Here is a 14,062-nt window from a genome sequence, read left to right on the forward strand (position 1 = left end):
AAAAAAATAAAATAAAGCCTTACTATACATGGTGGTTTTTGTGAAAATAAAATACATTGTCTTTTTTAATTTATTTTTTAAAAAGCCTTAGTACCTAAAAGCTTTGTCATTTTTTGGCAGAATTAAAAGCCTTACTATATATTGTCTACTTTTAAATTTTTAAGAACTTACTATACATAAGACTTTTTTTGTGGATACAAATAGTACAGCTTTGCCATCAATTGCACTTGAGTCGCCCTAAATTTAAAACGAACCTATTTTTTTGCCGCAAAGTTACATAAAAAAAAAAACCTGACCAGTTCCTTCCTGTTTTTAGTCCTTTGCCCTGCTGATGGCAAATCAGCACCTTTACGACATATTGCCCCATCACCCCATAAATGATTACAGTAACTTGCATGTTTCAAAACATGTAATTGGGTCAAAATTCCTCATTGTGCCATAACCAACCAGCCTGACTATCAACCCCCCACACCCCTCCCGCTCCTACTATTGCGACCACGTCACGCCTATCGGCGTAAAGTCTACCATTTTTTATCTAAATTGCCTTATCAGATAAGCCCAAATGAAATTGTCGACGGCCGCTTTTGTTTTTAATCCAAAACGACGTCCTGCCGTTACGGTTTTAGCGAATGTCAGAACAACCCGACGATACGCATATCTTTACGATCGTCGATAACGATGGCTCTGCCCCCTTTGCCGAGACCTTTGCTTAGGCCTTTTATATCTTAAAAAGGAGGCTCGGCGGAAGGTTTTGGTCAAATTCTGCCATGTGGCTCTTTGTGTTGGTAGCGTGTTTTGTGGCGTGGTTGGGGTTCACCTACCGGTATCTCTTCGGGAAGGGGCGACCCTTCACCCTGGAATCGGTCAGGCCTCCTGGACCGCGAGAGTTTGACCTGAAGAAGAGGGACAAGGTCATCAAGCAAGGTAAAAATTGGCCCAAATTTAGCCTAATGCTAATTTGGGGCGAAATAATGCATTTTATTAGATAATATTCACTATCAAAGTGTTAATATATTGCTTGGTGATTGATGTAATGTTCATTTTTACAAGAGTTTATACTTGGTAGGGGTGCTGGAGCCTGTCCCAGTCAACTATGGGCAACAGAGAGATAACCTGAAATGTCAATTATTTGCAGTTATTTTTAATTATTTTGGTGCAAATAATGTTTTAAAATCTGATTCAATTTTTGGGGTTTAAAAATGAAGTTCTGCTTATATTTTTAATGTTGTGATGATTAAAAAAATGAATTGTTCAATTGTCTGAAAACTGAAGGCTAACAATTTTTTGACTGATTTTGTGCATTTTTGGGGGGATTAAAAATGAAGTTCTGCTTCCCAGGGAGAACAACAAAAAACTCGAACCGACTTGGTATCGAACCCTCGAGCCCAGAACTGCAAATCCGCTTTGCTAACCACTAGGACACCGTGTCCAAGTCCGATTTTTTTTCAACTTGCCCACTTTGTTTAGTCACACATATGTTAAGAAAAAAAAACACAGTTGGACTATTTGAGCAGACATTTTGCACTCTGGTGGCAAACGTAAACTTGACTTGTTGGCAACATTGTGTTAGAGTGTCCTGAAAATATGACTTCATCTTTTTGGATACAAAAAAACCCACAGAAGTTCTGCTCACATTTTTAGTGTAGTGATGATTAAAAAATGTTAAATTGTCTGAAAACCGAATGCTAAATACTTTTTGACAGTTTTAGTCCCCTTTTTTAGTGATTTTTCTTGCCAAAACAAGAAAATATCTGTAAAAAAAGGCACAAAAACCAGTCCAAAAATACTAAAATTTAGCAAAATGAACCCACTACAACTATGAATGCTAACTACAATTACCCTACACATTTTTTCCTAATAGCCTTTTCCATCAAAAATCTCCTAAAAACTAGAACAACCTTAAAACCTTAACATCATTTTACACTAACCTATCAATATCATTCCCACACACCTTACATAACCACAAAATCTGCCCAGGTTTCAGCCTAGACAAGGTGCCCCAGAACTTGGATGTCATCGTCATCGGTAGCGGGATCGGCGGACTGGCGGCCGGCGCCACCCTCGCCAAAGCCGGCAAGAAAGTCCTGGTCTTGGAGCAACATGACCAGGCCGGAGGATGCTGTCACACATACGTAGAAAAAGGCTTTGAGTTTGACGTTGGTAAGCACACCTGCAAAACATTGATGGCGAAATGTTGACGTTGAAACATTGATGGCGAAACGTTCTTGCCCCTTGGAAGGTCTTCACTACATTGGTCAACTACACGAGAACAGTCTACTGCGGATCATCTTCGACCAACTCTCCGAGGGTCAACTGGAGTTCCAAGAACTGAACCAGCACTTTGACACCATCCAGATCGGGCTAGGCGACGAACAGAGGGAGTACACCATGGTCTCGGGGAAAAACCAGATGAAGGCTCACTTGGTCAAGCAGTTTCCTGATGATGCGGAAGCCATTGAGACGTTTTTCAAGATCATGAAGGTATAATGTTTGACTTCCCGCTGTTTTTCGGACCCAACCAGTTTTTTCTGTTCTTTTGCAGATCTCGGCGAAGAAGACTCATTACTTGGCAACCTTGAAACTCATCCCACCTTGGATTTCTTCGTTCCTGTTGAAGTCGGGATTGGCAGACCTGTTTTCGCCGGTTTTCCGTCTAAGTGGGACCTGTGCGGCGGACTTAGTGAATACGCTGACCTCCAATAAGGACCTCCATGTTATTTTTTCCTACCTTTTCTATGGTAAGACCAAAATAAGGATCTGAATACAAATAATATACTTTAAAATCTGATTTTCTACATTCCTAATCTCTAAATTTAGCCATCATTAAAGAATTGATTAAAGAAAAAAAACATTACAAGGCATTTGAAAAAAAATTACTTAACCATGGGCGGATCTATGGGGTGGCATGGAGGGGCAACGGCCCCCTTAAAAAAAACAATGTAAACAAATAAATCTGCCATATGTTGACACTAAGGTTATAATTATTAATTTCTGTGGATCAAACATTTGCTAAACACAATAGAAATTAAGTTTTTATTGTTTAAATTAAGTTAAAAAGTTTCCTCTTGAAGAAAAAAAATATTTGCTGCCTCCCACATTTAAGGATTTGGACTCCTGATAAACTAATTTGAACAAAAATCAGAACCAAAGTGTTTGTTTTAATTCCCAAATGAGTAAAAATCTTGGTCTATCTCCACATTAGGAGTTCCTCCAAAGGACTCAAGTATTTTGATCAACGCCCTCCTGATCCACCACTACAAACGAGGGGCTTACTACCCCAAGGGTGGCGCTAGTGAGATCGCCTTCCACATCATCCGCACTATTCGCAAGTATGGCGGCGATTGCCTGGTGCGGGCGCCCGTCTCGCAGATCTTGGTGGACGCTAAAGGGATGGCCTATGGTAAGAACCAACATTCCACCAAAAATCCCAGACTCAGACTCAAGAGAGTACCTCCCTTCAGGTGTAAAGGTGAGGAAAGGTGGTGAAGAAGTGGAGATCCAGGCACCAGTGGTGGTTTCAAACTGCGGTATCTTCACAACCTTCCAGAAACTTCTTCCACCCGAGATCCAGATCAAGCCAGGTGCTGAAAAATAACGGGTTTTTGGTGGTTAAGATTTGGGCTTGAAATGAAAGAAGTGTTATCCTATTTGCAGATATTCAAGAGAGGGTCGGCATGATGAAGCACGGCAGAGGATCCTTTTTGGTCTTTTCCGGTTTTGACGGCACAAAGGAGGAACTCGGGTTGGAGTCCACCAACTTCTGGTTGTTCAAAAACAACGACATGGACAAATCGTATGTGAATTTTCTAGAATACTTATTTTCTTATGAGCTGAAGTAACAAAACCAGCCACTAGAGGCAGCTGTCGTATAGAAATAGCATTTCTTTCTTGACTGGGCGCTTTCCCCAAAGTTTTCCAGGATACACCAATGGAAAGTAAAAGTTAAAGTATTTTTCAACGTCGCTTTTTATTAGGCAGCAGTTCATATCGGCTCCTGCAGGTGGCGCATACATTGAAAGATTTGAGATCGACTTGCGTTTTATTTTAGGATGGAGGACTTTTTCGCTTTGGACAAAGAGGAAGCACCGGACAACATACCCATGATGTTCATCACCATGCCATCAGCTAAAGACCCAGAAGCCCCCAAAAGGCACCCTGGTACAAAACCTTCCATTAATTATTAACCTTCTAACGCAAAACCCAAAAAAGTGGATTGGGCGCTATGTAAGCTAACATTAGCTAACATTAGCTAACATCCACAGGTAAATCTTGCATGACCATCTTGACCATGGTGAAATACGAATGGTTTGAGGAATGGAAGGACACCAGCGTCCGCAAACGTGGCGACCAATACCAACGCTACAAAATGAGATTCGCCAACAATCTCTTTGATTGGGCCTGCCGGTTGTTCCCCAAAATCAAAGACAAGGCAAGTTCACCATCCACTACCGCACATAGTTTTGTTTTTTAACTTTTGAGTGCTGGTCCTCCAGTTGGTCTTCCAGGACGTGGCCACGCCCCTCACCAATTCCCATTACCTGGGCGCCCAACGTGGCGCCATGTACTCCGCCGAGCACAACCTGGATCGCTTCAAATCTGAGGCCGTGGCCAAGAACCGCTGCCACACTCCGGTCAAGAACCTCTACCTCTCTGGTAAGGACAACCCACCAGACCATAGAACACTTCCAAACAAAACCACCAGGGACTGGCGTGGCTATGGTCTTTTGGGGTTCGGAGTATTTGTGGGGGGTGCTGGAACCTGTCCCGTTAGACTTGGGGCACCAGACAGGGGACACCTAGAATTGGTGGTCAGCCAATGGCAGGGCAGAGAAGAGACAAACAAGCAATGACTCGAAGCTAACGGCTATTTAGAGTGTTAGCCAGCTAGCTTAGATTGCATGTTTTTGGAGATGTTGGACAAACCTAGAGAACCCAGTAAAAAATCCAAGCAGGCCCAGGGAGAACAGGAAAACTCCACAAAGAAGAACCAGTCAGGGTTCAAACCCAGGACCCCAGCACTGCAAGACCAAAAACCTACCTGTGCAAAAACATTTTTCCACTGAAAAACACTCAATAAATACGTAAACAATGCGATAGTTACTACAAAATAAGGATTAAGTTGACAGATTTAGACTTAATACATAGATATAAAATGTCAATAGTTCCACTTGAATATTAATGAGCTGAAAGAATAGGAATAAGTCCATTGTGTTACTAATGTTAACTCACTTGACGCTTGACATTTTGAGAAGCATTTTGGCTAACGGCGATGTCACCCCAAAGGTCAAGACGTGTTCAGCTGTGGAATCGCCGGCGCCCTACACGGCGGCGTCTTGTGTGCCTCGGCCGTTCTGGATCACATCGTCTACATCGACCTTCTCTTCATCAAGAAGAAGCTGAAAAGACGCAAGGCAAAGGAGTTAGCTATGCTAGCCCACAAAAAACTGGAATGAACGCCACTTTTTTTTTATAGGGAGGAATTTTCCAGTTTTATAACTTTTCTTATTTGTGGACTTATTGTTGTCTATAGTTTCCAAGTACGGCTAACATTTTTTTTTTAAAGGGGGACGGGTGGTCGTAGTTCATTTGAACTTGTTGACCAATAGCCAGCCAGCTGCTAGCCAAAACATTGTTTATTATTTTTTTCTTGGACTTCCATTTTGTTGTTTTTTGTCCATCCTAATGATATTTACATTAGGAATGAATTTACTATTTAAGAGGAATGCCTTATTTATGAATCATTTGATGATATCAGTGAAATTAAATATTTTAATAGCAAAAAAATGACATTTTTCTATTTTGTTGGAACGCCAATGTGAGAAAATGGCGGCTGGGGGTCCACACCTGTGTGGTCGCCCGCCACCTGTCGTCTGGAGCTGGCCGCTGTTTGCTCAAAGCGGCAAAATCAAACATTTGGAGGGAAACCTCAGACTTCCCGGGCCAAGTGAACATTTCCTCGCTAAACGGCGAGCGGCGAGAGGGGATGAATGACCCCTTCTGTACAAGGGTGCCGGAGCGCCAAGTGAGCTCCGCTATTGACACTCGCTTAGGTTAAACGTGCCCGTCTGGAAGCTGAGCTGAAGACAAAACGTGCAATTAGGACATTCCCGAAATAAACTTCCGTAACAACGTTCCCACAAAAAAAAATCTGAGCTGTTTTGTGTCGAATCACTGACCAGTTTTTGCATTTTTTTTTAAAAAAGACAAAAAATTAAGATGTTTCTTAACTAAATGATTGTAATCAAGTTAAAAAAACATTCAAACGACGCGGCGACCAACTTGAAACTTTTGTTTCTTAAATAAACGGCCAAATCAGGTTAAAAAAATGAAAAAAAAATGACATTCATTCATATTTTGGGGCAATTTAGTGTTCAATTAGTTTAGCATGTATGTTTTTGGGCATGTGGGAGTACCCAGAGAAAACCCACAAAACCTCAGGGAGAACAACAAAAAACTCGGACCGACTTGGTATCGAACCCTCGACCCCAGAACTGCGAATCCGCATTGCTAACCACTAGGACACCGTGTTCAAGTCTGATTTTTTTTCAACTTGCCCACTTTGTTTAGTCACACATATGTTAAGAAAAAAAAAACAAAGTTGGACTATTTGAGCGGACATTTTGCACTCTGGTGGCAAACGTAAAGTTGACTTGTTGGCAACATTATGTTAAGAGTGTCCTGAAAATATGACTTCATCTTTTTGGATACAAAAAAACCCCCACAGAATTTATGAAATGTTAAGTTTGTTGATGAAAGATTTGATAAGATAGACAGTATTTGAAGGACTGGAAATGGTAAAGAAGTTTTTGTAGCTTGAGTGGAGTCAAAAGCAAAATACTTCAATACTCCAGAACAATTTTCATTTTTCCTTCCGAGGCTTTTCTTTCCAAAGTTGAAGTCACTGAGCGCCGCTTTAAATGATTCCAGATGATTTTTTTTTCTTTCTCTCTTCTCTCTAAAATTGGGACTCACATGGAAGTAAAAGTTATTCCTCCTCATTCTTATTTCTTTCACTCTGACCGTATAAATATGACTATAAAAATATGAATCAATGAAAATATTGCTAAAAGAGGGAACGAAAACACCAATCATTTAAAAATCTAAAATATTTTGAGGAAAATAAAGTGCCAAAATAAAGCATTTTTTAAAATATACCCCCAAAATATAAGTTAAATTATTTTAAAAATATATGTTTAAATATTCCTAACATCACCATTATTTATTAACCGTATTTAGGGGAACAAAAAATACAAAAAAGGGGAAAAAAATGTTTTTTTTTAAATATACAACAGACAATCACTTCCATTCCATTTTTATAAATATGACTAATTAAATCTTTTAAATGGAAAGTAAACTGCTAAAATGGTGTTAAGAAAATAACAATGAATTTCAAAAATACTTATTTTGGATAAATTAAAATGGCAAAATAAAAAAGTGACTTTCCAAATATACAAAACTTAAAAAAAAAAGAGTCATTTCATATTTAAAATCACCACGACTGACTTGTTTAAAAAATGTAAACGTGCACCCTAGCATCATAGACTTAGTGCTCCGCCTTTGCTCTCTTTTGTGGTCTTTTTTTGGGGGTCTGCCTACATTTTTTCCTCATCTAAGCACACTCCCTTTGTGGATGTGGCAGAGCTGAGAAACAAAAACGCCAGAGTGCGCCTCCTCTTCCACTTGTAGACGTGGAAGAAGAAGAAGAAAAAAAAATGACAATAATTTAAGGAGCTCATGTGGGAGTGGAAAAGAAAAACAGAAAAAAAAACAAGTCTATATCAGTGCAAGACCTCACTATTGTCTAAAAAAACAAATAAAACACCAATCAAATCCAATCAAAGTGATTTATGGGAATAAAATTGAAGTTTACTAACTTTTTTGCAAGCTCGTGCCGACTCTCCAACGTTCGTGACCCCGTTATTTGGGCAACAGGCGGCAGCCAATAAGGAGCCAGCATAGTGAAGCCCACCCCTCGTCACTAAATTTGCTCACCACCTCTGAAAAATTAGAATAAGAGATTAAAAAAATATATAAATATAAATATCCATGTCATTTTTTTATAGTGGACTGCATGATTACAATGTACAATTCTTACTTATTCCAAAATAATTTTTATTCCTAATTAGATTTTCCTCTACAAAAAATGCTTTGCAACATATACACACTTCGTTAGCATCCTTAAAACCGAAAAACTACAATAAGAGATAAAAAAATATAAATATCCATGTCATTTTTTATAGCGGACTGACTGCATGCTTACAATGTACAATTCTTACTAAATCTATTCCAGAATTATTTCTATTCCTAATTGGATTTTCCTCTACAAAAAAAAATTAGCTTTGCAACGTATACAACTCGTCAGCATCCCATAAAGACAAATAAGATCCGGCACCCCGCGTTTACGGGTAACGGCAGCAAATGGAGCAGCGGGGATGGACTTTTTACACGCTAACTTTTGTTCCTGCTAACCATTAGCTAGCGGTGGTCGGCCTCTACGTCGAGAAGAAGCCAAAGGGCCAAACCCAGTGGCCGCGTTCTTTTATTTTTTTCTTCTCTCCAGCAACCCTCTAATTTGACTTTTATTTTTGGAAGACGTTTATTCAACGCTCTCCTTTTCGTCTGCGCAAAAGTCCAAACTTTTACTCACTCGCTATGAGAACAACTACAAATATGAATTATTATTATTATAATTATTTATTACTTTACCTTTCCAGTATGCAAGTTACATTAACTATTGTTGAGTAATAATTAATATTTTTTTCTCATTATATATACATATAGAATATATAATAAGGATTTAGGGGGTGCTAGAGCTGATTCCTGCCAACAATAAACCGTGGATTATATGTTAGCCAATTGCTGTAATTATTGATCGCTTAAAGAAAAACATAATTGCAAATATTTGATTAAAAAAAAAAATATATATATATTTAGTCATCTGAATGGCTTGCCTTCACAAGGCTCGCGGGGGTGCTGGAGCTTATTCCAAGCAACTATGGGGTAAATCCGCAATTGTTTGTCAATTAATCTGAGTAAAATCATTTTTAAAAATAATCATAATTGCAGTTTTTTTCTTCATGAAAACTGCTTATCCTCCGAAGGGTCGCGGGGGTGCTGGAGCAAAACATGATTTAGAAAAGGCCTAAAGGTCAAATCTCAACTTTTGTATACTTAATTTTGAAATTGTTTATGTCTTATTTACACTAACTTTTAATGGTAAAAGAGTATTTTGTTGCCGTGGCGCTAAATTCGAGTTCCCAAAGAAAATCCACGTACTTGATAGTGAGGGAACCTCCCCGGCCCGGGCATGCTGGGAGGGGAAGTAAACACGGGCCACGGATGGGGAAGAGATGGCGAGATGTCGTCAGCGACATGTGAAAAGCGTTAGCCCAGCAGCGTCCATTTTGGCTCCTCCTACACTTGCTTTTGTAACATGTGGCCGGCCAGCACCAGGATTCCTCATCACGCCTGGAAAAAGAAAACCAGTCAAAGACACAAAGATTGTCACTAAAAACCATGGCCATTTAAGACAAAATACCCCAAAGAGTCAACAAAAAAGGAAGTCCTATCAACTTAGTGGATCTCCACAATGTTTACTCAAAAGGGAAGTGACAATTTGTGAAAAGATTCCTATAAAAAAAAGGGAAAGTTTTGTGTTGCACACTGTAAGAAATGTCCATTTTTTTAGTCAGTTTCAAGGGAGGGAGAAGAGACCGCGTTGCATTCTTCCTCATTGAGGTCACCTTTTTATTTTTTCTTCTTCTTCACGGCAGCAGTTTGCTTTTTCTTCTTCTTCTGCACATGCTCACAAGTTGTTGCTCGCTGGGAAATAGGCAGAAGAAGAAAAAAAAACAGTCATTAAGAGCTTCCTGGCAATTTGAATTAAAATGCAGTTTGGTTTTGTGAGCTTTAAAAGGCCACAAAAATGTGAATGTGTCTGACTTTATTGCATTGGGGATCTATTATTAGGGATCATGTGAATAATATATGTAAATAATTTTTGAAAGACAAGTTTGGCATGCATGTTTCTAATGCTGACATTTTTTTGTCCTGAGAAGCAAACATACTTGTTCCCTATCGCGCGTTCTTTTGGAGAATAGTGAACCATAACAGCCACGCAGAGCATTTCTCCTCACACGTGGCGAACAGATGATTCGTCCGTACTGACTTTGAGCTCAAACTGGCGAAAAGGATTCAAGTCAACTTATTCTGTTCCTCCTTTCCCATCATTTTAATACTTACTTACCATCATAACGTGTCTCCAACTGAGGATTCCTCCGCTAAAAAACATGTCAATTATGTGCCAACTCTGTTTATTTAACTAAAAAAAATGACATTGTCTGACTTTCAATGTAAAAAATAACGTTTTACATATATATACATACATATATATATATATACACATACATAAATGTATACACATACATACATACATATATCCACACATACATACATGTATATATACATACATATTCACATACATGTATACATACATACATATATACATACACATATATACTTATACATACATATATATACATACATATATATACATACATATATATACATACATATATACTTATACATACATATATACTTATACATGAATATATATCATATAGATCATTTTTAGGTCCCAAAATGCACAAATAATGTCAGTACGTAAACTTCTACTAAAATGTATTGATAAAGTGCGTTTCTAAACTTTAGTCCACACTGCTTATGGGATAGCTGAGAGGAGAAGGTGAGTCATCCATTTTTTCTTCCATTTTCAGGCCCCTAGTTTGAATTCACCTGATTTCTTTTTTTTTTTAGTTGCAGAAATGACTTTTCTTCTTTTTTTCTGATTCTACTTCAAGTTGAGCCACGCCACTGAACTCTCTCCCTCTCTTTTCTTGTGGACGCCACCTCCTACTTGCAAGTCCACGTATGGATGTTGACGACAAAACCAGACCTCAACTCACAATAAGTCGCCTTTCGCTCCATAGTATGCTTAAAATCTAGATTTTTTGGTGAATTAACAGTGTTAAAACGACTGTCCAAACTGATCAACTGTACATATAAGAGAAATGTTAGGGTTAAAATTGGGAAGCTCATTTTCAACTTTACCAGATGTGGGAAACGACAACCCGCACTAAAAAAAAGGAAAATTGAGGGTCAGAAAAAAACAAAAAATCCCCTGGGAGCCTAAAAAATTCTTTAAAGTTGTTGATTAAAACTCTCAAAATGCTTACCACGTCACCAAAATGAAAATATATGGCATTTAGAAATACTGCAATATACTGTGATACTTTTTTTTTTAGGAAATTGTGAAAATTTAACCTATTTTTTTGCCAAAAAATGGACATTTATTCCCCAAGAAAAACTCTGCAATGACTTAATTATTTTTAAAGGTTCAAAAACTCCTTAAAAAAATCTAGAGTGGAAAAAAAGTGAAAATTCCTCCCCTGAAAATGGCCCTTAAATGCACCACTGAAAGTGTTCTATGTCAGATATATTTTTTTAAAGTACTTAAAAGGTTGAGAGATTTTTTTTGTAACATTCCTAATATGAGGAAATCCGACACCCTGAATCCCACCCACTCCACCGTGTTGCGTTCACGGCCCACTTTCGAGATAGATAGCCGTAAACATTAAAATTTCACGACTTTTTAGATCGTCTCTATTTAGTTCTTTTGAAAGCGGCACATTATCGGGGAAGGATCCAGTCACATTTTCCATCTGGGTTGTCTGACTGGATGTCTGTGGAAGTTGTGGAAGGGGACTGAGAGGGGAGGATGGGAGAGAAAAAAGGGAGGGAAGGAGGGAGAGAGGGAAGGAGGGAGCCTGGATCCACGAGATGGGGGCTGGGATGGAGGACGCGGCCAGACAGTAAAAGAAAACCAGACCGAGACGTCATGAAAAAAAATGGAAAAGTATAAGGGGGGAATGAAGAAATGCCACAGAAGGCATCAGGACGATGGGATGAGTTCACGTGGAAGAACCACATTGGCAAAATGGCCACTTGGAGATAGTTGTTTGAGAGTCACAATACTTTTAATTGAGAATTTGTGTTTGTTTAAAGCATGGAATGACAATAGAATAAAATTGGAAATGGAGAAATGGAAAAAATAGGAAAGAGGGTATAGTATATGCTAATTTGAGGCTAGTTCTATGGTTATTATGTTTTTTTTTTTTGGAAGTCGTGAAAATGTGAGAATAGTATTGTTGCAGTTGAAAGAGTTGTTGAATTAATTTGTTAAATCTAAAGTTTTTAAGGTACTTCATGAAATATGCGTGAAAGAATGACTTGAAGCCCAAAAACAGACATGTATAAAGTCATTAAAATAAGGTATGAATTTTTTTTTGGGGCGTTCTAAAATGTCCAAAGTCATAAAAATACATTATGACGATTTTTTGGGGGGGTTCTACAATTTCCAAGTGTCAGTAAACACACCCATTTTATATGAAGGGCCAACATTCAACAATAATAATTTAAAGTAAAAACCTATTTGAAGATACTGGGCTATAATTGGTCTAATTTAGTGTATTTTTCAATGCATAATATTCCCAACCTTGTTATTTTAGTGATCTATATTGAAAAAAAAATGTTTAATGAAGAAGCAGTACATCAAAGGTGATATGAAATGCCTATTTTTGAATATTCCCACCAATAATGGCAATCCTATAGCAGTGTAAACAGTGAGTGTGAAGGGAGGATCGGGTCCAAAACTACAAGTAGGAACACGTGTACACTGCACCTCACAGGCTTGCTGGGAATGTCAAATTTGCTCTTTGCAGGTAGGCCATGAATTAAGAGACAGGCTTCCTACCGTCCATTTTAACTCACTTTGAATATTTGGAGATTTTATATTTGGTTTTCATGTTGTCCCACAATACAAAAGTATTTTTTTGTGGGCTTTGGGCTGCTGGCGGCTCACCTGCCGGCCAATCCCGTGACCAGAGATCTGTTAAAGTATTCTCTCCTTGTGAACGATCTTGAGAGCTTCCGCCTAAAAGAAGAAGGCAGGGAGAAAAAAAGAAGAAAGGCCACAAAACTATGGGTTAGCGCGAGGCAGCGAGACTCCATCCTGAGGCACAGAGCAGAAAATTACAAGTTGCAGAGCTTTGGTTGACTAGTGGAACTTTTCTTCTTTTGTACCAACACTGCAAGGTCACATGTCTGACTCCGCCCATCTTTGACAAAGACCACAGCGACTAGTACTACTAAAGTTAAAACTCCTACCACTCCACCAACCCAAAATGGATCTTTAGCAACTAGTACTGATGGCAACAAGTACCATTAAGACTACTACAACCACTCCACTACTAAAACCAGGATTACATTCACAACTCCTGCAACTACAACAATCCAAAATACTACCACTCTCCTTCTTACTAATAGTACCACTACCACTGCTACCACTACTACCACTACCACAACAATTCAAACTACTACCACTCCACTTATTATTAATAGTACCACTACTACTACCACCACCACTACTACTACAACTACTACTAACACTACCACCACTACTACCACTATTACCACTACTACCACTACTACTACAACTACTTCTATGAATCCCCTACCTGCGTTCAAAACTGTGAACAAAAAAATGAACTACTACTTATGTTAAAACAATAAACAGGCCTTATGGACAGCTATTATGAATACCACTATTAAAAATATGACTACTTCAACAAAAAATATTCCTACTTCTAATCTACCACTACCACTGTAACTAACATTATTACCACCCTCAGTAAAATTACTCGACTAATACCACAAAAATAAATAAAAATCCCACCATTGATTCTGTTTATTTACTTCTACTAAGTAGCAAGTTCACCTCCAATTACCATCTGTAAAAAAATACAATAAAATAAATGCCACCACTACAACTACCAATATTGTAATGACTCTTAATTTCGTTTATATTATTAATCTGACCACAAGAACTATTAATAGCACTCTCTACAACCATTTCTGGCCTCTTCACCCACAAAAGTACATCCTATCACTGGCCCTAAAAGTAAAACCCACGAATCCTACGTGTACGAGGAGACTAAAACATGTG

The 14,062-nt window shown here is 38.5% G+C and overlaps 1 protein-coding gene across 1 annotated transcript; it reads left to right on the plus strand.

Moving 5' to 3' along the window:
- The first annotated feature begins 749 nt into the window (after positions 1-749).
- On the plus strand, positions 750-5,777 carry LOC144211654 (inactive all-trans-retinol 13,14-reductase). Its single transcript, XM_077739051.1, has 11 exons — positions 750-924; positions 1,978-2,160; positions 2,240-2,481; positions 2,543-2,738; positions 3,203-3,400; positions 3,462-3,581; positions 3,655-3,793; positions 4,049-4,158; positions 4,263-4,429; positions 4,494-4,653; positions 5,284-5,777. The coding sequence occupies exons 1-11, from the start codon at positions 768-770 to the stop codon at positions 5,451-5,453; spliced, it is 1,842 nt and encodes a 613-aa protein (XP_077595177.1). The 5' UTR covers positions 750-767; the 3' UTR covers positions 5,454-5,777.
- Positions 5,778-14,062: the final 8,285 nt, after the last annotated feature.

This window comes from Stigmatopora nigra, chromosome 18 (genome assembly GCF_051989575.1).
Source record: "Stigmatopora nigra isolate UIUO_SnigA chromosome 18, RoL_Snig_1.1, whole genome shotgun sequence".
Taxonomy (NCBI): Eukaryota; Metazoa; Chordata; class Actinopteri; order Syngnathiformes; family Syngnathidae; genus Stigmatopora; species Stigmatopora nigra.

Excerpts from the sequence above, each read along its gene's own strand:
- LOC144211654 (XM_077739051.1), top strand. The coding sequence starts at position 768 with ATGTGGCTCTTTGTGTTGGTAGCGTGTTTTGTGGCGTGGTTGGGGTTC. Across the intron at positions 2,482-2,542 it reads CGTTTTTCAAGATCATGAAG|ATCTCGGCGAAGAAGACTCA; the intron begins GTATAATGTTTG and ends GTTCTTTTGCAG. Across the intron at positions 4,430-4,493 it reads TCCCCAAAATCAAAGACAAG|TTGGTCTTCCAGGACGTGGC; the intron begins GCAAGTTCACCA and ends CTGGTCCTCCAG.